This window comes from Callithrix jacchus, chromosome 6 (assembly GCF_049354715.1).
Source record: "Callithrix jacchus isolate 240 chromosome 6, calJac240_pri, whole genome shotgun sequence".
Lineage (NCBI taxonomy): Eukaryota > Metazoa > Chordata > Mammalia > Primates > Cebidae > Callithrix > Callithrix jacchus.
Genome location: NC_133507.1, coordinates 61,020,153 through 61,046,831, shown reverse-complemented (window position 1 = coordinate 61,046,831; position 26,679 = coordinate 61,020,153). Strand labels below are relative to the sequence as shown.

At 37.9% G+C, this 26,679-nt stretch overlaps 1 protein-coding gene across 6 annotated transcripts in view; it reads left to right on the top strand.

Annotated features, from left to right (window-relative positions):
- CERS6 (ceramide synthase 6) overlaps positions 1–26,679 on the top strand; it is a 341,952-nt gene that overhangs the window by 101,997 nt on the left and 213,276 nt on the right. For all 6 annotated transcript variants that reach the window (XM_078327454.1, XM_035304621.3, XM_002749301.8 and 3 more), the window contains exon 3: positions 9,738–9,868. In XM_078327454.1, the coding sequence (XP_078183580.1) occupies positions 9,738–9,868 (131 nt within the window). The remainder of the gene's footprint in view (positions 1–9,737; positions 9,869–26,679) is intronic.

Here is a 26,679-nt window from a genome sequence, read left to right as displayed (position 1 = left end):
TGACCCACAGGTCACATGCCTTGACTATCTGGTTCTCCTTTGTGAAATTATTAATAGCTGATAAATTTGAACACATATATATTTTCTAGCAGTCTTTCCTTTTGCAATAACACCCATCTGCTTGTTGCCTGTCTCTCTCTCCTCCCCCATCCCCTAAATCGAAAGCTTTATAAACATTTTATAGAAACTACTCCTATTAAAATAAGTAGAAGCCTTTGTGTTTGAGCCAGTCACACCAGGATATTTGTGTTGAAACCTTGGTTCTGCTTCCTCCTGTCATTGTGGCCCTGGGTGAGTTTCTTAACCTCCCCACGCTGCAGATAGCTCACTTGTAAAAATCTTTGAATAATCATCTCACAGGCATTCATGAAGGTTAAATAAAATAATCATGTAAATCATTCTGTAAATGATATGGCATCTTTTGTCCCATCGGCCCCCATATTTTGATTTGCATTTAGGATCACCTGAGGAGTTAAAACGAAGACTGTTGCATCATGTTTCTAGAGATTCTAATCATTAGTATTGGAATGGGATCAAAACATCTACGATTATCGATTGTCAGATCCGTTCAAATCAACAGAATGATTATTACGCTTTAGTGAATATTTTTGACCTGATGTTTCTTAACTTGTTATGTTGTTTCTTAACTGGTTATATTCAGAATTATCTGGGTAAATATACTTTTAACTTTTGGGGATTCTCCTACCGTAGTATTTGTACATGTTTCTATGATACCAACTACCTCACTTTTCTAATCAAATCACTGCTTAAGTCATGGGAGTGAAAATACATGTGAGGTATAAAGCCAGGTTTTACGATCCAGGGAAATAATAAAATTTACTTTTGGTATGTTAGACTAAATTTTATAGTATAGGCAGATTTCCTGTAATTTGTTTTCCCTGACTCTCTTCAATAACCTATTTCCTTTCATTTTATTTTATACTTTCCTTCTTCTCCTCCCAGTACTGGTTAAGATTAATGTTATTATAAGAGTAACTTAGGTGTTTCTAGTATATAAATGCTTATGTGAGTCACCATTATTCATTTCTTTCCCTGGAAATCTTTCAGAACAAAAGAATGATAAGAAAAGAACAATAAGAACCCTACACACATGCACACATACTCTATCTGTGTGTGTATATATATATATATATGCTTGTGTACACACACAGTATACAAACATACACACACAGAAAGAAAAAAATGAAAGAAAATCTCTCACGAATGTTTTATTTGGCAAATTTGGAGATGCATATCTCTAGATTTAAAAATATGTAAAAGGCTAACTAGATTGAGCAGAAACCAAGTAGGAGGAAGTGAAAAGCATGACGTGTTTCTGGAGGTCCCTATGGGGATGGATGTCAGGAAAGCCAGCACAAAGGCACTTCTCAAGAGTTGGGGAGACAAAAGCACCGCCCACTGTTTGCAACAACAGGTGCAGGAACAGGTGAGCCAGGCTGGCAGGAGTGGAGGAGGGACACAAAAGCCACACGGAGGATATATTTTCAGGAGGCCATCTCCCTCTATGGTAGCCAGACTGGAAGAGCATCCTTCCTGCTCCCCATACTGGAAGTAGCAGGTCAAGAAAATCCAACTAATTCAAAGATGATTAATAAAGAAGCAACTCACACAACATCAAAGACAATAAAAAGAAAGTGCAGGAACTCCTGTTAACAAAATTTTCACTAGAATAATGAGGCTAAAGAGCCAAATGAGAATTGTGATTAAATATTTTATCATAAATTTTTAAAAATGAAGCAGTAACTGTGAAGGTGTAGATCACAAAGAAGAAATATAAAAACGAAAGAAATAGTAGATCAGCAAGAGGAGGTGGAATGTGAGCTGGGAGAATTCAGAGAAAAGTACCAAATCCATCACAGAAAAAAAGACAACATTGGGAAGGAGGCAGGAAACACTAGTGACTGCAGAAAACACAGCAAAGAATATAGAAGATAGAAAGAATAAAACTGAATTAAACAAAACAAACCAAAAAGAGTTAAAAAGTTGATACATAGGGGAAGCAGATTCAGCATCTCTGTAATAGGCATCCCTTAAGGAAAATCAAAATAAAACAATGAATTAAAACAACTATTGAGATATAATTCAAGAATTTTTCCTAAAATAAACAGAGGTTTATTTTAGGAGGTTAATAAAAAAAATGTAGTGAAAATGGACCCAGAAGTTCAACAGTAAGACTTACATTATTAAAGTTGCTGGATGATAAGTAAAGAAATCCTCCTTTCAGCAGCCAGGCAAAACATCAGGTCTCTATTTTTAGGGAAAATGTTATGTGATTGTAGGCTTTTCTACCGTAACATTTTCAATATTCCTAAGGAAAATGTGAACTAAGAATTTTATATCTGGCCAAATTGTTTTTAGGCATCTTTGAATGTGAAAATTTAGGAATATTATCCCATGAGTCTTTCTTGAGGAGACTCTATTAAATCATTAATTTTAGCTGACCAAGAGATTACTGGGAATGTTTGTAAGTTTTGAATATATTTAAACTGTAGTTCTAAAAGAGAAAGAAATCTAAGGAATGGTGACAGACAGAATGTTAATGTTCTAGATTCCCACAGTGTAGAAATGATACAGCAATAACTGAATAGAAGGGTAAGAAGGTAGGAAGCAGAATCAGTTCACTGAATGCATGATCTCTAAGAGTTGGGAGTCAAAGCATATCTGTTAAAGCTTGCAAATCATTAGGAGTATATGCATATTTAATAGTACAAGAGTAAATGCTAAGAAAGATAATATTATTGACTATTGTATTACTGTGTGGTGGAGGAGAAGGAAGAAAGAGGAAATAAGGCTACTTTAAATATTGCTCATATGAATTATTAGAGATGAAAAAGGAGGAGAAGTATCATATGGATAACCACCAGAACAAAAATTACTCTCAAAAGGAAAAAAAAAAAACCATGTAGTAGAATGTTTTTTAAATCATCAAAATGGAAATTAGAACATAATTAGAGAGCTATACATAAACCTATAATCATATCAATACACATAAGTGAATTTGATTCATCTGATAAAAAATAATTCAGGCTTTGTTTCCTGGTGTGGGTCGAGTTATTTTCCTCCCCAAAATGTATATATTGAAGTCCTGACCACTGGTACCTCAGAATGTAACCTTATTTGGAGATAGAATCTTTACAAAGGTAAATTAGTTAAAGTGGGATTATTACAACGGGTCCTAATCCAATATGCCCTGTGTACTTATACAAAGGGGAAAAATGGACACAGAGATAGGCATGAGGGAAGATGCTGTGGAGAAACACAGGTAAAAGATAGCCATCTACAAGGCAAGGAGAGAGGCCTGGTGCAGATTTTTCCTCACATTCTTCAGGAGGAGCAAACCCTTCAACACCTTCATCTGGGACTTACCAGCCTCCAGAATGATGAGACTATACACTTCTGTTGTTTAGGGAACTTTGTTACAGCGGCCAAAGGAAAACAATGCAGTCACCAAAAAAGTATATGAGAGACACCTTAAGACAAAGTAGTAACAGATACTGACAATAAGAGCATGGGTGAAGGTATTCAGGTACATATAAATAACAAAGTAGGATTTCTAAAGGCATTAAACAAAAGAATTGGCTTTTTATTGCCAGAGGATACAATTCACTAAAATAGTTATGAACCATGTATGTCTGTATATTCATAAAATATCAGTGTGTCTATATATTCATAAAAAGGAATTGAAGAAAAAATAGAAACACAATAGAAAGAAATTCTAATTTACCTCTGAGGCATGACAGAATCAGTGAGAAAATATAAAATAGAATATAGAAATTCTAAGGAGCATAATTAGGAAGATCTAAGGGGGTATATTTATAATGCTATATTCTGAATGTAGAGACTGTGCTTTCAAGTACCTATTAAATTCTTACAAAAATTCATGCTGTATTATGTTAAAAAAACTATAATAAATTTTTTAAAATTAGGCATGATTTAATAATACTCGAAATTAGAAAATAGAAAAACCAGAAAATAGAAAGGCTCTTGCTCATGAAAATTTATAAATACTTTCTTATTAATTCTTCAGTAAAAATGAAATTTCAGAATATATGGAAAACAGTGGTAAACAAAGCACGACTTTTATGTACTGTGTTGTAGCAGTGCTCATTGAAAACTCATACAGATATGAAAAAAATAGCCACTTGGTTAAACATTAGAAAAAGAACAACAAAATGAATGGAGATAAGCAGAAGGAAGAAAGTAATAAAGATAAAACTAAAATGAATGAGTTAGCAAAACTATATAATTAAAAAAATTAATTCCCAAATCCTTTATTTATTTATCTAATTTTTGTTTTACCAAAAGGCATCTAACCCAACTAAGAAAAAAAAGCACAAATAATAACACTATGATCGATAACCACAGAAACAGGAAAATCAAGAGAGTGGGGCAAATGTAATAGAAAAACTTGAATAAAAAATTTATTCTAGGAAAATATAATTTACTGTCTGTCTTTGTCTTTGTATGTCTGTCTGTGTCTGTCTGTCTCTCTCTCACGCTCGCTCGCTCTCTCTCCTCTGTGTGTGTGTGTGTGTGTGTGTGTGTGTGTGTGTAAAGATCAAATTAGAAGAACTAAACTGCAAAAGAGTACCAGGCTCAGATGCTGTCACAAAAGATTTTGTTTTTCATTAACCCCAAAGCATTTATTGAACCTGTAGGTATGTTTTCTTTTCTTTGCTCAGGTGATTAGCATTTTAAAGATGTGAAGGCCTAAATTCATGCCTGTAATATAAAAAATTATATGTGCTCTGTCTCCTTGTTTTTTGCAAATATTTAAGGTATGCAATGCAATGTTTCAGTGTACTTACACGTGGTGACATGATTACAATGGTCAAGTAAATCAGTATGTCCATCTCACAGAAAATTCTAACATATTCTTTACAGGAGATAATTCTCCTAAACTACATCAAAGCATGGAAAATTAAGAAAGCCACACAGTTCTCTTTTAATGTAGCAATATGACATTAATATCAATGCCTGACAAAGATTTCATTAAAAAACAAAAGCAAGACTAGGGACCAAATTTTATTGTTAATATTGATGAGGAAATTCTAAATAAAAAATAGTGAACTGAACCTAGTAACACATTAAAAGAATTTATAATTTTATATAAAAATCTATTAATATAATTCATTTTATTAGTAGATCTAATGAGAAAAATACATCACACTCCATAGATGCTGAAACCTGACATCTTTTTGATTAAAATAAATTGTCTAAGTGAGACAGGTCGTTTTTGTTACATGACAAATATATTTGTATCATAGTCCCAAACCTGGACCCTTAAAAAAATTAGAAGTATTCCCATTAAAGTCCAGAATAGGTAAGAATGCTTGTTGTAAGCACTATTCTATATTGTGCCAAATTTTACACTGAACTAGCAAATAAGAGAAAGTAAATAAAGTCATAAAAATTGGAAAGCAGGTGGCAAAACTATTGCTATTGTGAAGAATTATTCATACATTAAAGAAGTATTTAATGTATGAATAATTGCTATAATCTAGGTACCAGTTAAAAAAGATGCTAAAAATTTATTTTGTTTATGGAGGCTGCATTTTAGTAATATGTTATTATATTATTATATACCTGAAAAATAAAGGGAGTCTGTGAAAAGCTACCACAGATGATGTAAAATCTTAGTACAAAGTTAGTAACCAGATATCAACAGCATATATATGTGTGTGCATGTGTGTGTGCGCGCACACACACATACACACACACACACACACACACACAAACAATAAGCATTAACAGATCTAAGAGGCTGGGTATGCTGGCTAATCCCAGCACTTTAGGAGGCTGAGGTAGGAAGACTGTTTGAGCCCAGGAGTTTGAGACCAGCCTGGGCAACATGGTGAAACCTTGTCTCTACAAAAAATATGAAAAATTAGGCTTTGTAGTGCATACCTAGTTCCAGCTACCTGGGAGTTTAAAGTTGGAGGATCACCTCAGCATGGGGAGATCCTGGCTGCAGTGAGCCATGATGGGCAAGAGAGTTAGACCCTATCTCAAAAAATAAAATTAAAAAAGATGTAAGAAAGTACCTTAATCTCAGTAGAAACCTGAAAGAATAATATATCTAAAAATAAACATAGCAAGATATGTGCAAGACCTGGATGAGGAAAATTTTGTGTTTTGAAGGACACCAAAGACAAATCAAATAAAGACATTAATTCACCCTGTATTAATTTTAGAATGTGGTATGATCTTAGTGAAAATACTGACAGGGTTCCTTGTGTGACCATTTGTTTATTTTGAAAATAGACAAGCTAATTCTAAAATTCATATAGAAAAAGTATAAGATTTCTGAGAAAACTTACTGTATAGTACTGGTACTGACACATGAATAAATAGACTAACGGAAGATTTGGATTTTTGATGGGGGAAAAGATGAATGGTATATGAGTAGCCGTCTGGAAACAAATAAAAGTTAGATTAATTCCTCATATTGAATACCAGTGTGTATTCCCAATGTACCAAAGATTTGAATATAAAAATCAAAACCCTAAATTTATTAAAAGGAAACCTGGGAAAATCTTTGGAACATTGGGAATGAGGGAGGCTTTTCTAATTATGACTCCTAATTTAGAAACTATAACAAAAATTGATAAATTCAAATATCTTTTTATCAAATTTCTGGAAGTTAAAAAAAGCAAAAAACATTATCAGTAAATTCTAAAATGCAAATGACATACTGGAAAATAGTATGCAGCTTCTGGTACAGACAAGTTTAAGCACCCTAACAAATGAAGAAACCCTGCAAATCAACAAGGAAAATACCAAGGGATCATGAAAAAATAGGCAGTAGACATCAGTATATTGTTCATTAAAAAATGGAAATATAGGTGATTTTTGAAACACAGGAAAAGGTGCGTATCTCTTCAAAAGGAAATTGAAACTGAGATTCTGTTATGAATTAAACTGAAAAAAGTTGAAATGTTTGCTATTATAGTCCATCGAAGAAGCTTTGGAAAATGGGCAGTCTTGCTTGTGAGAGTATAAATTGGTAAAATCATCAGTGAGAATAACTTTCAATATCAAAATTAATTACAAATGCATAGACCCCTTTGATCTACAACTTTGACTTCCAGGAACTTCTCTCAGAGAGAAACATGTGTAAAATGGCCCAGGTAAGGTTATTTACTGTAGCATTGTTTATAGAACAAGCTCAGAAGCCATTAAACATCCATTAATAGCAGAATGGATAAGTAAATTATGGTATATTTCTACAGTTCTACGAAAGAATGAGGGTGTTCTATATATAGTGAGTAGGAAATATTTCAGTATATATTGTAAGGTGAAAAACCCAAAGCCCAGAAAAATATCTGTAATATGCAACTATTTGTGTGGCAAGGGGAGATATAATAATATATATTAAAGTTTGTTAATATTTGCATAAATATTGGAAAGAAACTGATTTAATAATAAAACTGTGGTTATCTAATAAGAAGGGGAGAATAGGAATTGAAAGACTCAGAACAAAGTTGGAAGGTGAGACTTTGGATAATCTTAAATTTTTGCCCCATATGAATTTTTTCTTTATTAATACACCTAGAAAATAAATTGAAATTAAAAATGAATTTTGTTAAGATGATGGTGTAGCCAGGGTATATTGTTAGGCAATGATTTTTCTCTTTCTCATATTTTTGATTAAGAGAGACATCAAAGGTGAGTGTAGATGGCATCATTACTACTAAAAAAAAAAACCCCTCAAAGTACATGCTCAACTGAAAGTTGTCAAATAACATTTATAGGCACAAGATCAGCACATTTTGTACCCTCAGGCCATTTACTGTGTTTTGCTGCTGTGTGTCTCTTCTAGTCAGTTCTGACTGCTGTAACAGATTACCATCAACTGGGTGGCCTAAACAACAAATATTTGTTTCTCACAGTTCTGGAGACTGGAAGGCTGAGATCAGCATGTAAATGTGGTTGAGTTCTTGGTGAAGGTCCTTGTCCTGTTTGGCACATGACCATCTTTTCTTGTATCCACAGGGAACAGAGATTGAGAGAGAGAGCATGCAAGCATGGGCAAGCTCTCTCATGTCTCTTCTAATAACTTCTAATCTAATCTGAGAGCTCCACCCTCGTGATCTCATCACCTCTCAAAGGCTCCCCTTCTAATACCATCACAATGGGGTTGTGGGTTTCAACATACAAATTTTGGGGGGACACAAGCATTCAGTCCATAGCACTGACCCCTTGAGCTGGTTGAACTGCTTTTAGAAAGGTATTATATTTATATAATAGAATAGAATATATATATATATTTCACCCTTATAACTTCAAGGCTGGTTGGTGTGCCTTCTCCTTGCCCCTTTTTTGATTATTTTTCCTGATTGATTACATGAAAGCATTAATATCAAGTCAAAGATTAAATAAACATAGTTAATATTAAGCAAAGATATAATAAAGGAATGGAGCTCACGTGGCTTAGTTTTGTTGTGTAGTAGGACACCCTTATGTGATTGTTGGCTAGACATTCTCTAGCACATTGAAGAGAGGGGTTAATTATTGTTAATGTTAACATTGAACATAGTGTGTTAGTTTATTTTCACACTGCTGATAAAGACATATCACACTGCTGAGACTGGACAATTTACAAGAAGGAGATTAATTGGACTTACAGATCCTTGGACTGGGAAGACCTCACAATCATGGCAAAAGGTGAAAGGCATGTTCCACATGGTGGCAGACAAGAAAAGAGAGCTTGTGCAGGGAAATTCCCCTTTTTAAAACCATCATATCTTGTGAGACTTATTCACTATCACAAGATCAGCACAGGAACGGCCTGCCCCCGTGATTCAGTGACCTCCCCCTGGGTCCCTCCTGAAACACGTGGAAATTAAAGATGAGATTTGGGTGGAGACACAACCAAACATTTCAGATAGGAAAGAGGAAAATTAACATTGCTGAGTTTTACATACAGTTTCACATTTGGTTCTTACTGTAATATAATTTAGGTTGGTAAACAACCTTTCCTTTTTTACAGATGAGGAAACTGAGGCTCAGAGAGGTCAATGGAGTGAGGAATTGAACAAATGCCTGTCTTTTCAGGGCCCTCTCTTGCCACTTTACCAAGTTTACTTTTTTCAAGTAATGCATAGTCTTAGTAAAAGACCTTATGTGGGATATGGTTAAAAAGGGATGACCAAGAAAAGGAACAGAAGAGCAATGTGTGAAGAATGGGGGACACAGGGTATGAGAAGGGGGAAGAAAGATAAACCGTGTTTGGTAGAAATGGCACCTTAGGCTTAAGTGAGGCACTTTGGGATTTTTTTCCATGCTTTTTGTCTGTACTACATTATTCTGATATGTGATCATTGAGTATAGCATTTTCTTTTTTTCTGAGAAAGTGAGATATTTGAATGATATCTCTTTGCAAATTTACCTTCACTGGACTCCCTTCCTTTGAAGACTGATGGGGCTGACCAGCTGGTTGGATATTCTTTGTTGCCCTTCGGGAAGCACATTGCTGATGAGGAGAAGTGCAAGCATTAGAGCAAGATTCATGTTTTTAAATGTTCCATGAGTAACTTCTTTTGTCCTAGTGATTATTTTTGTTCATGCTGCTAGTGGAAGGCCTCAGTCCTCAGTAGTAAATACAGAAATCTCAGTAGCTGATAGTAAACAATAGGGAACCCCCCCCTTGGATACAGACAAGGGGGAAAATAAAAATGGATTGAAAATTATTTTTCTGGTTCCTTGTTTCATAGCATCCTGATGAAAAGAGATTGGAAGGCCTCTCCAAGCAACTGGACTGGGATGTTCGAAGCATTCAGCGCTGGTTTCGCCAAAGACGCAACCAGGAGAAGCCAAGCACGCTGACAAGGTTCTGTGAGAGCATGTAAGTTGCTGATTTTCTTTTTTAAAGAAAAGACCTAATACCCATGCCAATCCTGAGGTGAAAAATAACAGATCTGTGGAGGCTCCAGCAGCCCATAAAAAGCTGCAATTTGGTGGGAAAATAGTTCAGGAAAAACATCGGAGACAGTGGTATGTAAGAATTTGTGATTTCCACTTTGGATACATTAAATAAAGTTCACTTCCTAATGGAATTTCTACAAAGTAAGCATATTATAAAAGGATCTACAATGTTTTTTCAATTAGCCATCTTTGAAATATAGCATTAAAAATCTTTACTTTTATAGATGTGGATAGTTTGAATTTTAATAGAGGCAACTTAAGAGGTTCTTTGCACTAATAAAAACTGAGATATTAGGATATATTATCAGAGAATTATGACCATCTTCTATATTCCTGGAGCTTTAAGAAATGGCTATACCATATTTCTGGGTGAGTTTAGTGAAGCATGGTTTAAAGGTGGGGGGGTAGAATGGAAGTCTCTTCCATCTCTGAAATGTGAACTTTATATGGTGTATAGATTATATACCAGTAAAACTGTTAAATATATTAAAAGATGTGCAGAGAGCTTCCAGCACAGTATTATTTTGAAGTACTGATACTTCATGCACTTACCTTTAGGAAAACCAGAGAAAGATATATTGAAACATTGAGAACATCACAAAATGAAAAGAAGATCCTCCTGGAGAGTCATTACCCCATGTGGTCTTTATCTTTTAGGTGTGGCTGTTTCTATGTCTTCTGATAGTTCTTCAGTTTCTTGTTTAGGGAGCTTTTTTTTTTGACACTTGGTCATTTAAACAATAGTGCTTTCAGCGTAGCTCTCTTAGTTGCAGGCCCTTTCTATTTGGGGTTGAAGTTGCATTTTCAGCTTTGGCTTTCAATTATGTCAAAAAAGTATTTCTGTAACTGTATCCTTAGGGGGAAACCTAATGTTATAGGAGAAATGAATGCAAGGCAGAAAAATATCATAAATTCCTAGGGCTGGGTAAATACGGAGAACATAAATAGGGTCTTTAGGAGTTTACAATATTTATAAAGTCTGGAAAAACAACCTGGTAGATACAATCAGCAAAGCCCTCTCAATAGATGAACTTACTGGCAGTTTATAGGAGAAAGATTTATGTATCTGGGCTCCTGGTCAAAAGCCAGAATTGCTTCCCAGCTTGGCCCTGCCATATATTCAAAGGGCTTGGGCTCTGTCTTTGAGCCATGAGTGTAAGCAAGGGTGAAGTTGGGTCTCAGCACATGTCTACATGCTGAAACTCACACGCCATCTTTCCTTCCTCTGACTAACTCCTTTGGTAACTTGGTGCCAGCCCCTACTATGCTGAGTTTAGACCAATTTATCTCAAATACCAGTGTGCATAATCATCAGTCACCTGGGAATCTTGTTAAAATGCAGACTCTGATTTACTTAGTCTGGGATGGCACATTTTTAACAAGTTTCCACTTGATGCTGGTGCTGTTGGTCTTTAGATCATACTTTATGTAGCAAGTACTAACACTAGACCAGTTCTGTGTCTTCTCCATGAATTCAGCAGGTCATTATGTGTATACTGCAATAAATAAGACAGTCATAGTTATAATCAATTAAAAATGCTTCTAAAGGATTGCTAGTGGTATGGCAATCATTGCTAGTGGAGGCACGATGATGGGGAGGAGGTGGTGCTTAAAAGATGATTATCATTTCTTCCCTCAAGAAACTTGTAATAGTGTCATGGAAATAAGACAAAATATCCAAGTATGTGTAGGTGGAAGATAGATATTAGAAAATAACCAGATATGTGTGTTGTAGATTGGTATAGATAGTCAGTAATAAAGATGAAAAAGATCAACTGTGGGCTGGGGTGCACAGGGGATTGCTGGGATTAGAACTGGGTCTGTATCAGTGGCCTTTGACCTCTCCGTTGTATGATATAGTATTGATGAAGTTTTGTTTTGAAACTCTCTTTGTCTTTGGTTTCTGAGCTGCCACTAGATTCTCCTGCCTTTCCAGTGTGTTTTGTTTGCATCATTTATTTTGTGTTTGCTCTGTGGTCTTTAACGTGTTAATGATGCTCCAGATTTAGTTTTCAATTGCATGTTTTTCTTACTCTACCTTCCATTCTATTGTTAAAATCATTTCCTCTCACCAGCTTCTTCCAAAGCCATGTGTACAGTGCAGATGTTGCTTCTAAGGCATCGTTCTGCCAGCTCCGACTGGCAATTCTAATTTGCTTCTACTCCTTACTTCATTTTTCCTATTGTTTTCTACACTTCTGTTTTTGTCATAGGCTGGAAACTCAAGTCAATCAGACACTGAGTTCTATTAATTCTTTGTAAATTCATCATGATAGCCCAATATACTATCATATGTCTCCTTATTTTTTATCTTGCATACACATAGACATATTGTTTGCTACCAACAATCCCAAATTATTTTTCTAAAATACTACTATCCCCATGTTCTAATGCTTTAAAACCTTGATGGTTTAAAGACAATGTAGGATAAGTATTAGGTCCCTGAGCCTCATAACTACAGTCTGTCATTTGCTTGTTTGAGATCAGTCACCTAAATCACATCTTTCTTCTAGAGGGCTGTGTTTTCACTGTCCGTGCTGTTTTCCTTCCTGCCTTGTGTGTGGTGTTCCAGGCAAGGAACTTCCTCTGCCTTACCCATTTATCACTTCACCATTCTTCAAATCCCAGGCCCTCTCTGAAGTGTGGCCTGACTGTTGGGACTGGAATGAGCATAGCTTCCCCTGCATCCTTAGAGTACTGGGAGTTTAACCCTGAATCACATGCTGCCTTATGTGGTCACTTAACTTGCCTTTCTGTTTATTTCAGTTTCAGTTCTGTGTAGCTTGAACCCAACAGGGTCACATCTTGTTCTTTCGTTCCTCTCAGTCTTTACCCCAGCAGACTCTGCCGAATAAATAATTTGTTATGACTGTGTTAAAATGACATTGTTTTGGAAAGAGTAGCTGACCTCATTTGCTACTTTGCCCCTATAAATGAGTGCCTACTGTATACTGACTTAGCATAAAATTTGTCTAGGAGAATTACTCGACTCTGGAAAGCTCCATAACAGTTTTAAACACAAATATTCAGAGGAAAGAATGGGATGGCAAAGGAGAACATTTAGAGAACACTGTGAGGAGTAAAGCAGAATTACAGTGGTCTGTGTATGCACATGTGTGTGTCATAGTTATTTACCTATAAAATAAGATCTAGCATAGTTATTTTTAACCAAGGTTGCATTTCACAATCACCTACTGATCTTTTCAAAACACACGTGCCCAGGCCACACCCCAGGGTGTCGGGATGATGACTCAGGTGGAGTTTGAACTTGTACATCACGGAAAAAAATGTCCCAAATGCCTATGACACACATCCTTGGTTAAGAAGAAAGACAACTGCTGCTCAGAAATACAAAAAAAGAAAAAAATCAACTTAGCAAGAGAATACAGATTTGGAGCTTGTCACCTGAGGGTCAAAATCTATAATTTTTCTATTACATAAGTTTTTTTTTTCCAAAATGTAAAATCCCTGCAGGAGAATTGTATTTCATCTTTCAGCAGTGTGGACCAGCACAATATACAAGCCAAACTGTGCTTGTAAGCATCTGCAGGCATGTCCAATTTCTGGCACACTTATTACATGCAGTTGGACTGAGTAGAAGCTGTTTAGTGAGTAAAATGCTAATACATTACGTGATTTTTTTTGTCTCTTGATTGGTGTCAGTCATTCACAGTCATGTCAGTTTTGACGAATATTTCTTCCAAAAGCATTTCAATTTTTATTGGAAACTGAAATAGAGAATTTCAAGAGAGAGTGAAGAATTTATAAAAATGAGATGTCCACGCCTGTAATCCCAGTACTTTGGGAGGCCGAGGCAGGTGGATCACGAGGTCAAGAGATCAAGACCATCCTGGTCAACATGGTGAAACCCCGTCTCTACTGAAAATACAAAAAATTAGCTGGGCATGGTGGCACGTGCCTGTAATCCCAGCTACTCAGGAGGCTGAGGCAGGAGAATTGCCTGAACCCAGGAGGTAGAGGTTGCGGTGAGCCGAGATCACGCCATTGCACTCTAGCCTGTGTAACAAGAGTGAAACTCCATCTCAAAAAAAAAAAAAAAAAAAAAAAAAAAATGAGATGTCATGTGAGACATTTTATAGAAGCAACTGCTTCTGAACCCAAGCAGGTGCCAATTGGGATTATGCCTTTGGGCTGGTGAAACTGTATCATCCTTCTCTGACAATTGTATCCAAGTGGTCGGTTTTTATCATCAGGATAATATAAAATAAATAATATATTAAAAGTATTTGCTGGGTGTGACAGGAAGAGACAGAGATAAGATGTCAGAATAAATGGCATTCCTTTTATTTGGGCCCTACCTGTGCTCATCATTTTTTAGTATCATGTAGTACATTTTATAGCATAGGTCTGGGAGAAAATACTATATAGGGCTTTTATTTAAACAATCTCAAAGATTGGAAAGATGACTCCCCCATATGTAATCTGAAAATCTATGGCAAGGAATATTCACACTAGTACTCTGTGATTTTTTTTACTGCATATGCTGCTGAAGTTGGAGTTCGTTGCCTAAGATGATGGCTCAAGATTCCCTTTTTTTAAAGGAATTCCATTTTAGAATTGATACTGATTAAAACTGTCCCCCAATGCTGTCATTTTTGTATGCTTCTGTATAGTGGCAGCAGACTCATCAAAATCTGGAACCCTTTGGAAATTGTAACTTTATTTCTGCAAAGAAGCCCTGTGAGTTTTCTTAGTCTTTGATTCCATTGAACTCGAGCTAATTCATCATTGAAAAATGAATGGGTTAGCCAATTCCCCTCTTGCTACTAGCCTGGTCACTTTGAATCTAAATAGCAGTTTTTACAGCTGTTTATAAATTATCAGTGCTATCTTGTGACCTTCATAGAAAGTGGAGCCTAATAATTGATGACAGGGGAAAGGAAGTGAGATTGTGTAGGAAATAAGTAGTTGAGTCTCTTATATTCCTTTATTTCAGATCAGTCTTTTGTCTGAGGAAATAGTTTGGGGAATACATTTAACATGTTTTCATAACAGCCACCTATTTGCAAAAACAAAAACAAACAAACAAACAAAAAACACCCTGTGTAAACAATTTCCATATATTCCATACTCTGGTGATGGACAAAGTTTTGCCAGAGAGAAAATTCAATTTTGATTATTTTCTCTATCAGATCATGAGATGAGCATCAGTTATAAAATTTACTGCTAAAATCTTCTCATGATTAATGCAGTTTATGAAGGGGGAAATAAGAAACTGTTATCTTCTAGAGAAAGAGCATATTTCTTTTTTCAGTATTAGGATATATGGTCAGCAGTGTGTAGATGTTGATTTTAAGTCTGGGAAACAGTCATAAAGTTGGAGAACAGTTCTTGAAAAGTACAGGGTTGAGCTGTTTTGTCTCTATTATGATGATAGTAGTGGTTATTTTCCATTAATACAGAACAGTCCCTAGTTTGGAGAGCAACTTCTGTCATCCAGAGTACATTGTTATAGTCCTAGTTATTGCTCAGTGAATGTCTTGTTGTGCAAGATTATTACCTTAAACAGTTTTATATCTGCGGGTTGTATTCAGGTCAGTTTTAGCTTTGGGATGGAGGTCAGCAAACTTTTCCTACAAATGGCCAGAAAAATAAATACTTTAGATCATATGGACTTTGTTGCAATCACAACTCTGTTGCAGCATAAAAGCAGCCAGAGATGATGCAAATGTGTGTGGCTGTGTTCCAGTAAAAGTATATTTATGGATACTGAAATTTGAATATGTCATTTTCATGTGTCATAAAGTATTATTCTTTAAAAAATACATTACAAAAAATAAAAGCTATTCTTAATCCATGGGCCAGACAAAAACGGATGGCAGGGTGGATTTGGCCTTCTAGCCATAGTTTGCAGAACCTGCTTTAGCGTTATAATACTATTTCCTTAAACAATACAGAGTTTGAAGGAAGAGAACGTAGTCTCCTAGTGCTAGGCACAGTCATCCATCTCTCAGAGTTTTGCCATTTAATAGAAAAACTGGAATAGTTCTGTAATTGGTATGCCTATCTCCAGTATTCCTGGGATATGATCCCTTGATGATGTGCAGTTTCATTTAGCCTAGCCAGGCACTCTTTAAAGCTATTAGTATCCTTAAGGCAGCATTGCTTTCATTACAGAAATTCTGAAGATTGATGAACTGGACTATGGACAGTCTGCTCTTTTGCCTCAAAAATATCTTTGAAACCTTGCCCCCTTTTTCTATTCTAGACCTACCATCTGTGGCTGGTGAACTCAGGTTTTTCCATTTAGAGCAAGCCTCACACATTCCTTGATGGCATATGGCTAGGCCTCTAATGCATGTGTGCTGGCTAATTAAGGAAAACAGATTTTTGCTGAAAATATAAGACAGGGCATACCTTGGTCAGGCTGGCTGCACATTAGCCACTGCTGTGCTCTGCCAACATTTGACTAGTCAGTTTTTCTTTAAGGCCTAAATTTCTCAAGGCTTTTAAAAATAATATGTTTCCAACAGTTTTGTCCAATATGGAATTGGTTGGTGACAAGACAGAATGTAGAGGAATAACTGAATTTATTAAGGCCTCATATTATTATGTAACCATGTCTGTTATTTTTTGAACCTATATAATATTTTTTGTTGTTGTTTAATCTATTTTAAAAGTTATTTGTTTCTAATTTAGAGTAGAATCGTGCAAATCCTTATAATTGATTTTGATTGTAGAGGATTGATAAAAGTCTACATAATGTTCATACAGAATTGTGAGGGGAAAGACTTCAAAGCCTAAAATCTAGAAATAAATCCTTTATCATTTACTGTTTATACAGTGTCGTATCTTATACATGTGCCCACACCAATACTTAACAATCATTCTATCTGTACTTGGCACCTGCCCTTCTTGAAATGTTAATAGAACCTGCCTCATCAGGGTGCCTAAAGATGGCTGTAGAAAGGTTATGTTTTACGCTGCATCTCTAGGATCTGTAAGTAATTGACCTGTGGGCAATAGTACAGTCACTTATGCTGTCTTGTGACAAACGCGTTCCTAAGAATGGCCATACCATGCAAAATTGCACAACAAAACAAAATAACATAGGATTTGTGAGAAGAATAGGTTAGGGACACAACACTTGAAAACTTGATCAGTGACACATTGAAAATAAGCTAGGGAACCTAATAAAAGCAGGAGTGGTTTTATATACATTAAATGGTTAAGAAATACATAACTACTATAATAAATATGGCACTTTACCTTGAAATAGACCTGAAGTTTGTCTATTTCAGACAAATAGACAAACTTATAGTGGGTGTTGCTGTGTTAGTCAGCTTAGGCTGTCTTAACAAAATACCACAGACTGGATGGCTTAACAGAAATGTGTCTTCTCATAGTTTTGGAGGCTGAAAGTCCCAGGTGTCATAGGTTTGGTTTCTCCGGGGACCTCTCCCTGGCCTTTCCACTGTGTGTGTACATCCCCGGTGTTTCTGCCTCTATAAGAATAAGGACACTAATCATACTGGAATAGAGTCCTACCCTTATGACCTAATTTAACCTGAATTACCTTATTAAAGGCCTCATCTCCCAAGACATCATATTGGGAGGTAGGGCTTCAACAGATGAATTCTGGGGCACACAGTTTCAGAAGGGTGGCAGCGAGTTACTGTGAAGTGCTGGAAGGAGGAACAGCTGAAACCAGAGGGAAAGCTGCAATACCAGATGGGCGTGGCTCATAACTGGTATGACTCAGGTAGCTTGGACATATTTGAAGAGAGAGAGTGTGTGTGTGTTTGCATGTGCACGCGCACGTGTATATATCTCCTAGGCCACTAAGGTCAGCCTGGTGCAGTTTTCTATGTTCACCTAGTGTTTCTGGCAGACAAAATCAGATATACGCAAACATGAAATCTGTGTCAGGCTCACATTGGAAGACGTTCACGCTTTTACCACAAGCCAGGTAGCAGGACTGATGGGTCAGTAAGGTGGCGAAGGCAGTAGGCTGTGAAGCCAGGGAGTCTGCATTTAAGTCTTCTCTTTAATAGAAACCTCTGGGGTATTTGGGAGGGTTGCTGGCCATCCTAAGCTTCAGTGTCTTTATTTGTAAAATGGGCACATTAATAGTGTCTGCCTCATAAGGTTGTTGTGAAGACTAGATGAATTAATATGTATATTAAGTGTTTAGAAAGGTGTCTTGCACATGGTATGGGGGCCGTGAGTGTCGGCTGCCTGAAGGTCGTCAGTTCTGTTGTTACTCAAGTTTGGGTTCCAGGAGCAGCAGCAAACCGCTCTTAATCTATCACAGGTGTGGCCTGGCCACATGGCTTCCTCAGAGCCACAGGCACACTACCTAGGAGAGGTGGCTCTGATGTCAGTCATTTTGAGGAGGAGAGATCCAAGAAGATGCAAGGAGAGCAGACTCTCAATTTAGGATAAAGCTCTTTGATTCTGTGGAACCCCAAGGAGGCAGAATCCATGTGGATTCACAGGACTATCAACTTGGGCATTACTCATACACAAGAAAAAGATGAAAAACCAACCTGAGTTCAGAGCCTCGGCACCTTTGGCTTGCTGCTGTGTAGGGATGTGACAGGAGTGGATGAGGAAAGGTGTCCTACTTCAGTGGGGAATGATGCCCACTGTGCCTCTAGAAGCCAGGGCTTTTGAAGCACCACCTGAGAAATGTCAGAACACACAGTGAATGTCTTTGAACTTCAGAGATTTTAAGTTTACCTGGGTGATTCCGAAGAGGGCACAGCTTGCCTCTACCAGGAGGGATAGAGGAACAAAGCCTGGTCCTCTGTGGTACTGGCTTTAGTAAAGCTACCCTTGCTGGGGCCTGGACAGTCTGATCAGCCATAGGAGGTCAGCGTGACTTCTGGGTACAGGAGTTTGCTCTTAAATGTAATATTTATTGGTTACCTCCTGTGTGCAGGAGAAGTACAGGAGGCAACTGATCTTGAACAAATTTGAGAGTGGGAGTCAAATCTACCTGTTTCATGGTCTGGCTCAATGGCTCAAGCTCTGTTACCCCTAGCAAGTCATTTAACATTGCCAAGCCCCAGACTTTTCTTCTGTGAAAGGAAAATAATAGCTCCTATTTATAAGGTCATTTTGGGATTAAATGAGGGGGTGTTTGTCTAATGTGCATCTCTCATAGTTTGGTTTCCTTTCAACTGTGGTTGCAAAGTTGAGTAAGCAACAATTTCTGACCTTGCAGGACTCACAGGGACAGTTAAGTCTGTGCATTGGTAAATATCTTGCACAGGGAGTCATAAATTGTAATACTCAAGCCTAGCGGTTCCCTTCTAAGGCCCCTTCCTTATGGCTGAAGTTATGGGTTATTCTGGACCTTGTATCTTACTTTGCCATCAAGAGAATTATATTTTAGGCTGGGCACAGTGGCTCATGCCTATAATCCCAGCACTTTGGGAGGCTGAGACAGGTGGATCACCTGAGGTCAAGAGTTTGAGACCAGCCTGACCAACAATGGTAAAACCCCATCTCTACTAAAAATACAAAAATTAGCCAGGCGTGGTGATGCATACCTATAATCTCAGCTACTCGGGAGGCTGAGGCAGAGAATCACTTGAACCTGGGAGGGGGAGGTTGCAGTGAGCCAAGATCACTCCACTGTACACAGGCCTGGATGACAAAGCAAGACTCCATCTCAAAAAAAAAAAAAAAAAAAAAGAGAGAGAGTTATGTTTTAGATTGTTGACAAAGAAGCACTCTGTTTCTTCCTCTTGGGAATCCAGTCTGGCTTGCCGTTTCTTGCTTTCCTTCTCTTTCATCCATCCTTCCTCCCTCCTTTGCAGTCACTTCCCATTGTCATAGGAGTAGGTGCCTTCTGCTTGGAGCCACAGTGTTTGATTTCCTCCTGGCTGTTCACCCTGCTGTTACTAGCTCATGGTAACCACATCCTGGCAAGGATTCAAAGAACCTTTAAGCATTACTAATTTGTCTGTTTGTCCTAAAAGTTGGCACATTGCACATGGCTCCTGCTATTTGAATATAGCACCTAGGAATGTAAGGGGTGAAGAAGTTTGTGCATAAGATGGTGGTGGTGGGGGATGGGCATCTGGACTAAGTAACAGGGTATCAAGCGACTTCTCAAATTGGAATGATTTGAGTAGATTCCAAATGACTACTGGAAGTAGGTTTGTGAAGTTTATTTGTAGGCCTTCCCACATCTAAATTTGTAATAAACCCTCCACGTGATAGGAAACTTAATTCAAAGCAATTGAAGCCAACTACTTTTGTTCTATTTGATTTTAAAATTTTTTTCTAGGTACTTAATGGGTAAATTTATGGGGTACATGAGATATTTTGACATAGGCATGCAACTTGTAATAATCACATCACAGAGTAATAGGGTATCCATTACCTCAAGCATTTATTCTTTGTGTTACAAACACTCCAGTTATACTCTTTTAATTATTTTTAAATGTACAATTCAGTTATTGTTGATTGCAAGGTGAGCTGCTGGCAAATTACTGTATATTTGGGCGCTGTTTCTTATCTTACTTGTTTACAGGCTCCTAGCAGTGGGCAAGGGAGGCTGTTTATTGCTCTTAGGGTTCAACTATGTAGAAAAGCTAGAGATACTGTTCCATGGAGGGTATATTGTGAGTGAGACAATGTTGCAGGATTAAACACATGGTGTATCGCGACACACAGGCCAAGGTTAACAGCAGAATTGGAGTTAAAAGCTCAAATGTTGGCCACATTCCTTAATTCTGCAAAGTTCTCTAACTCCTGTACTGTCTTTAGCCACAGTTGTAATGAAATTGCACATTTTCAGCTTACATATAAGTATATAATAGGTTTTCTTGCAGATGTAGTGGGCACTAATTCTGACAGGAGACTTAGACCCTGAGAAGAGAGGGGAAAGAGATATTCATTGAGGTATCTATACAGTTCAGATGTTGTGATGGAGCCTATACATTTAAAGAACAACCCTTTGTAATATGTTAGTTATTAGATGCTCTTCTCACCCACGAAAAAAGAGAAGTAAAGAGAGGTGGAGCATCTGACCCAATACCGCACAGCTACTAAACAGCAGAGCTGGGATTTGTACCCAACTGAAGCACAGTGTTAGAGAAACTCATAATATTATATTATGTTACTGCATACAGAGCAAACGTGGAAAGGGGGCAGTTTGGTCTTTTATTTGCACATGACAGCCTCTTTGCTCTTGCCTTTACCCCTCTAACTTATGAAGGGCGGGAGTTAAATTTGTTGCTTTTTCCTTGTCACCCACATAGCACTTTTAGTTGTTCTCTTCTAGAGCACTTGGAGATTTGCCGTGTTCACTATTTGCTTCTGTCTCTGCTGTTTGGCCGTCAATACCTTGAGTTCTGGGACCGTGTCTTATTCATCTTCTCATTCCTGCCACTCAGGACAATGTCTGGTGCTCTGTAAGACCCCCAAAACTGTCCAGTGAATGAGTCAATTAACTGGACTTCAGGGGTTGGAGTGAATCTCTAGGGACAAGTGGTCTGACTTTAATTCGAGAAACCTTGAGTTTCTTCTTTCAAATAGTCCTAGGGAAGACTGAGAAGGGGAAGGGGGAGGCAGAAAAGGCTTTCTGGAGGAAGTGCTAAATTTTCAAGGATGGTTAAATGGACCAAATGGAGAAAAAGAAAAAGGGTGACTGGGACACCAAAATCTCACAGATCACCACTAAAGAACATACACCTGTACCCCAATAACCTGTGGGGAAAAAAAGGACAAAATCACTGTTCTCTGGTGCTCAGAGTTTAAAGGGGAATCAGGCACAATAATTTAGCAGGCAGCAGCAGGAGCATCTAGCTCTCCCTGGGGACAGAGCTCAGTCATCATATTGCAAATAAGTGAGTATTTGTTGGGTAGGAAACCAGATTTGAGACCAACAAATCCAAGAATTGGTCAGTGTAGAGAGCTTCTTGTGAATACATTTTACGGTAGATTTGGGGGACAGAACTACTATTGAAGTATATATGCTAAGTGGGTTATACATCACAATTTATATTATTTTTATTTTTCAAAGGAACAGTATTTATCTAGTAATACCCATGGAATAACAAATGCCCATCCTGTAATAGGGTTCTGCTAGATGTTCCAACCTTGGCACATATACTTACTTAAGCCTTGCAGTGTTTATTACTGTTAGAGGTGCTGGGAGTCATTGAGATTGGAAATGCCTTATTTAGGACCTTTGGTGCTCCTTACCAGCAGAACCGAACTTTCGGGCAGATCTGTCATGGAACTTTCAGTTCTCCTTTCCTTCTCTGTGGGTGGCTGGGAGGGAGCGGGGCAGGAGTAGATGAGGAGTTGGAGCAGGCCTGAATGGTGGGAGTGGTTTTGGCTTGTATCAGGTCCCACCAAGTGATCTGAAGCCTGGGATACTGTTTGCAGAAAAATGGAAAACTGAGTGAGAAATTCTAAGTATATGAGGAATCTAGGACATGTAGTATTTTACGAGAAGGTAGGAGGGGATTCAACCTGCACTAGTTGATAGGCCCAAATAGATCTCGAGAAGTAGCCAAATGCAGAATTTCTTCTCACATTCTCCTAGATGTACTTTTCAGTGGACACTCGTGTTTCACTTCCATTATTCATTGAGATAGTATCGCTCTACTGTTTTTCCTCCCATTTTAATCAGAGAAATGTGTCCAACTGGAACTGATTTTAGTTCTTACCAATTCTAGTTCTGAAGTTTTGAACCTATATGCATCATTTCCATTTAATTGACTAAAAATATTGTCTTATCTGGAATTATGAAGTGTTTACATGAATCCTGGCTAAACCTTTGGTGTATTAAAACCTAAAAGCTTCTCTTACTCTGTGACTTTAAGTTGTTCTGTTTCTTTCCAATACTTATATGGTTTGCTTTTTTTTTTTTTTAAGCATATACTTTCTGCTGGGTTCTGTATTTGCTGCTAGATGGAAAAACAGGACCTCTTCCCTTAATAGATAAATGGTAATCTCTCTTTATTTTATTATCATCCTTAGGATGAACAAACAATCCTTCATTTCCTTATCCATAAAACAAGGCAGTAACCTTAAGAACCTGATAAAGTTGTTATTTATATAATGATTAAATAAAATGATTCATTAAAGTACCTAGGATATTGCCAAACACATTTTCGGAGCTCAAAAAAAGTAATTATTTTTGATCAATTCAATTAGTTTTAAGGGCTGCCAAAATGATTTGAATTCACATACCTAATCAAATAATACCATTGTAAACTTGCTTAATACTCTTGGGTATACATTAGTGCCAGGCCTTTTATCTGGGCTTTGTTCCTATTAAATCCCCAAATGTTTGAAGGTGTAATTATTTGGCAGATTTGATATGATTATATTTGTTGGAGGAGCTAAAGCTCATCGTTTTATTTTCTTCTTCTTTCTTTAAAGAAAAGCTTCTTGAATGTTGAGGTTAGAACATGATTTTCTGGCTTTCTGACTTTTAAAGTGGCATGTAATTTGAAACCATGGTTTCTTACTTGTCTAAACAGTAGGGTGAGGTCTTTGTGGTAGAACTGGGAGGTTTCTATCTTAGGCCAAGAGGACAGCTCTGACTGCCGGCTCTACCTGCCTGTCTCTACCACTGGGCAACTTCCTCAGCCTTGATTTATTGAAACTTAACCTGAGTCAAAAGAGTACCTTGAATTTAAAATGGGCCCATTAGAGTTGTTCAAAATACATAGAACCCTGGTGCCTTATACATTAGTCCATTTTCACACTGCTATAAAGTTAATACCAGAGACTGGGTAATTTCAAAAGAAAGGAGGTGGTTTAATTGACTTACAGTTTTGCACAGTTGGAGAGGCCTTAGGAAACTTACAGTCATGGCAGAAGGCAAGGGGAAGTGAGGCAGGCACATCTTACATGGTGGCAGGAGAGAGTGAGAGTAAGTACCACTTCTCACTTTCTTTAAAACTATTAGCTCTCCTGAGAACTCACTCAGTATCAGGAAACTGCCCCCATGATCCAGTCATCTTCCACCAGGCCCCTCTCTCAACACGTGGGGGTTATATTTCAAGATGAGATTTGGGTGAGGACACAGAGCCAAACCATATCATCTTGCAAGCACATAATAAATGTTAGCTATTATGCTAATGATAGCACTATAGTGGCACTGTGATTGCCTCTGAAGCAAAGAAGGGCCTTTTCTGTGTCGACTCTTTTCTTGAACACATTTTTATTCTTTTCCAAAGAATTTCATGAGAATTTATAACAATCCATTTCTCTCTGGCTTGAGCTGTTAGGTAGGATGCTGTGCTTCTTCCCGCCCCTTGGCCTTTGCTCAAGTGTTGCTCACCAGCCCCAGCCTAGGATGCCCTTCCCCTACTGTGACAAATACTTGCTCCTCCATCAACATTCAGTTCACCTGAGTTTCCATTTAGGAAACTGTGGATATTTACTGGGTTACAATTTTATGCCACAAACAGTACTTATTGTCTAGTGAAGAGCAGACCTGGAAGCATATCATAAGCTATGTGGCTTCTTCTGCTCCATGAAGGAGGTTACTTACCCCCATTCTCTTTTTCCCAAGCAGAGTTGATGGTCCCCTCATTTTTGTGCCCCTTTAATAGTAATAGCAATAGCCCATTACTCTTACTTAATTTTTTTTAAACTGTAGACTGTAAATTCCTTCATGACAAGGAGCCAGTCTCACCGTTTTTTGAGTACCCAGCACTTAGCACTGATTTGCAGTGTCTTTGCTTCATTTACTGCCGAAATACATTTTGAGTGCCTGCTGTATGCCAGTGGTCTTGTAAGTTCTTGGGTTATAGTTTACATTTCACTGGGGGAGGAGGCAGTAGACAAATTCTCCCAGTTAACTTCCCTTAGATTTCTTTTATATTTATATTTCTTTCCAGATACAGTCCAATCAAAATTTATACACTAAATGTCTCTTAAATCTTTCTTTTTAATTTTTTTATTTTGAAATAATGTTTTAATTTTGAAAACTGATAGAGAAGTTTCAAGAATAGTACAGAGAAATCCTGTATAAACCCCACCCAGATTCCCACTGTGAACATGATGCCATACTTGCTCTGATTTTTTTTCTGTACACGTGTGCACACACACATATACACACATGTACACACACGTATGTTTTTCATGAACTGTTTAAGTGGAGGCCTCAAATTTAGGCTTTATTTTGAAGAAAAACAGAATCTTCTGAGAGATTGGTTGTGTGGTATGAGATAAAGTGAGAATTCAAGAATGAGGCTTGAGTTTTAGCCTGGGCGGTTAGAATGAGTTACCCTTCACTGGGTTGAGGAGGCGTGAGGGAGGAGCAGGCCTGGAAAGAAGGCCAGGATGCTGATTTTGGTCATGTGAATCTGGAGATATCTATTAGTTATTTATGCAGAGGAGGGCTGTAGGCAGCTGGATAGGTGAACGAGCAGTTCAGTGAGGAGGTGTGGACTTGGCAGTTGTCGGTGAATAGATAGCTCGGAAATCCCTGGGACAGTACGAGATCACAAAGAGAATGAGGGTAAGTTGAGAAAACATCTGAGGCCTGAGACTTGAGACAGCCCTCTGTGGGAGGTTATAGAATTGAGGAGGAGCTGATAAAGGAGGCTGTGAAGGAGATGGGTAAGTGAGGAGGCCACGAAAAGAAGACATTAATCGTCAGCTGTATCACTACTGACAGGCCGTGTAGCAATGTGCGAGTCATTGGGTTCTGCCAGGAGCTGTTTGGGTGGAAGGTCTTAAGAGAAAATGGAGGAGAGAAGTTGCATGTGGGAACTCTCGAGAAGTTTGTTATAAAAGAGAGGTCTAGGTAGAGAGAATAGTCATTAGAGGAGGAATTTGGGATTAAGATTCTTTTTTTTTTTTAGCAAGGGAAAAATGATGGCGTGTTGGTACACTGATGGAAATGATCCAGTAAAGAGGGCAAAAGGGATGATGGCTGAGAGGAGAGAAATGGCAAGAGCTGAGCCTTGCTCAGGCAAGAGGTGCTGGGGTATGGAGCACATTCAGGAGTTGCCTAAGAGAGGCACACACAGTGTTCACTTGTGGTAACAGGAGGGAAGTCCAGGCAGGGACCTAGCGAGGTACAGTCAGCTAAGTCTCTCCTGGTTGTCTCCATCATCCCAGTGAAATAGGAAACAGGGGTATCAGAGGAGAGTGAGGAGGGAGGAGGAAGTATTGGAATTTTGAGGAGTGGGGAGAAAGTGTAAAACAATTTTCTGGAGGTGTGTTGATTAATTTCTTTGTATGGCATGTCTGTCTGCATGTGGGTGGAAGATAGTGAGGGCGAGGAACACAAGTGCATTGTTGTTTCTGGGAATAGGTGTAGGTGTCAGTAGGGTGTGGTCACTCACAAGTCACTGTGTCCCAGTCCAAAAAGCCCAGAAGTTGGGTGGAAACTTCGCAGTGTAATGAATGACTACGTGAATGGGAAACTAGGTTGAAAGCAGGGTTGGGAGATTTGGAGCCTTCGCCCAGATATTTGGTGCAGATTAGTTGCAGGCATTTATCAGACCAGACTGTGGAACTGATATCAACCAGTAAACATTTATTCTTTATCATTTCCACATTGTTTACAGAAAGAGAGAGGGCAACTCTCTCATGTCCTTCAGCCAGTCTAACTTTTAAAGATACTGAGGATATAAAACTGACCTGTGGAGCCTACTTTGCATACAATTACCTTGAAGGAAAATGTTACCATGTTCATAAAGTACTTTTGTGTCTTTTAATTCATTATCCAGTAAGCTGCTGAGGTAGTAAATTTTTATTGGATGATATTCCTTTCTAAAC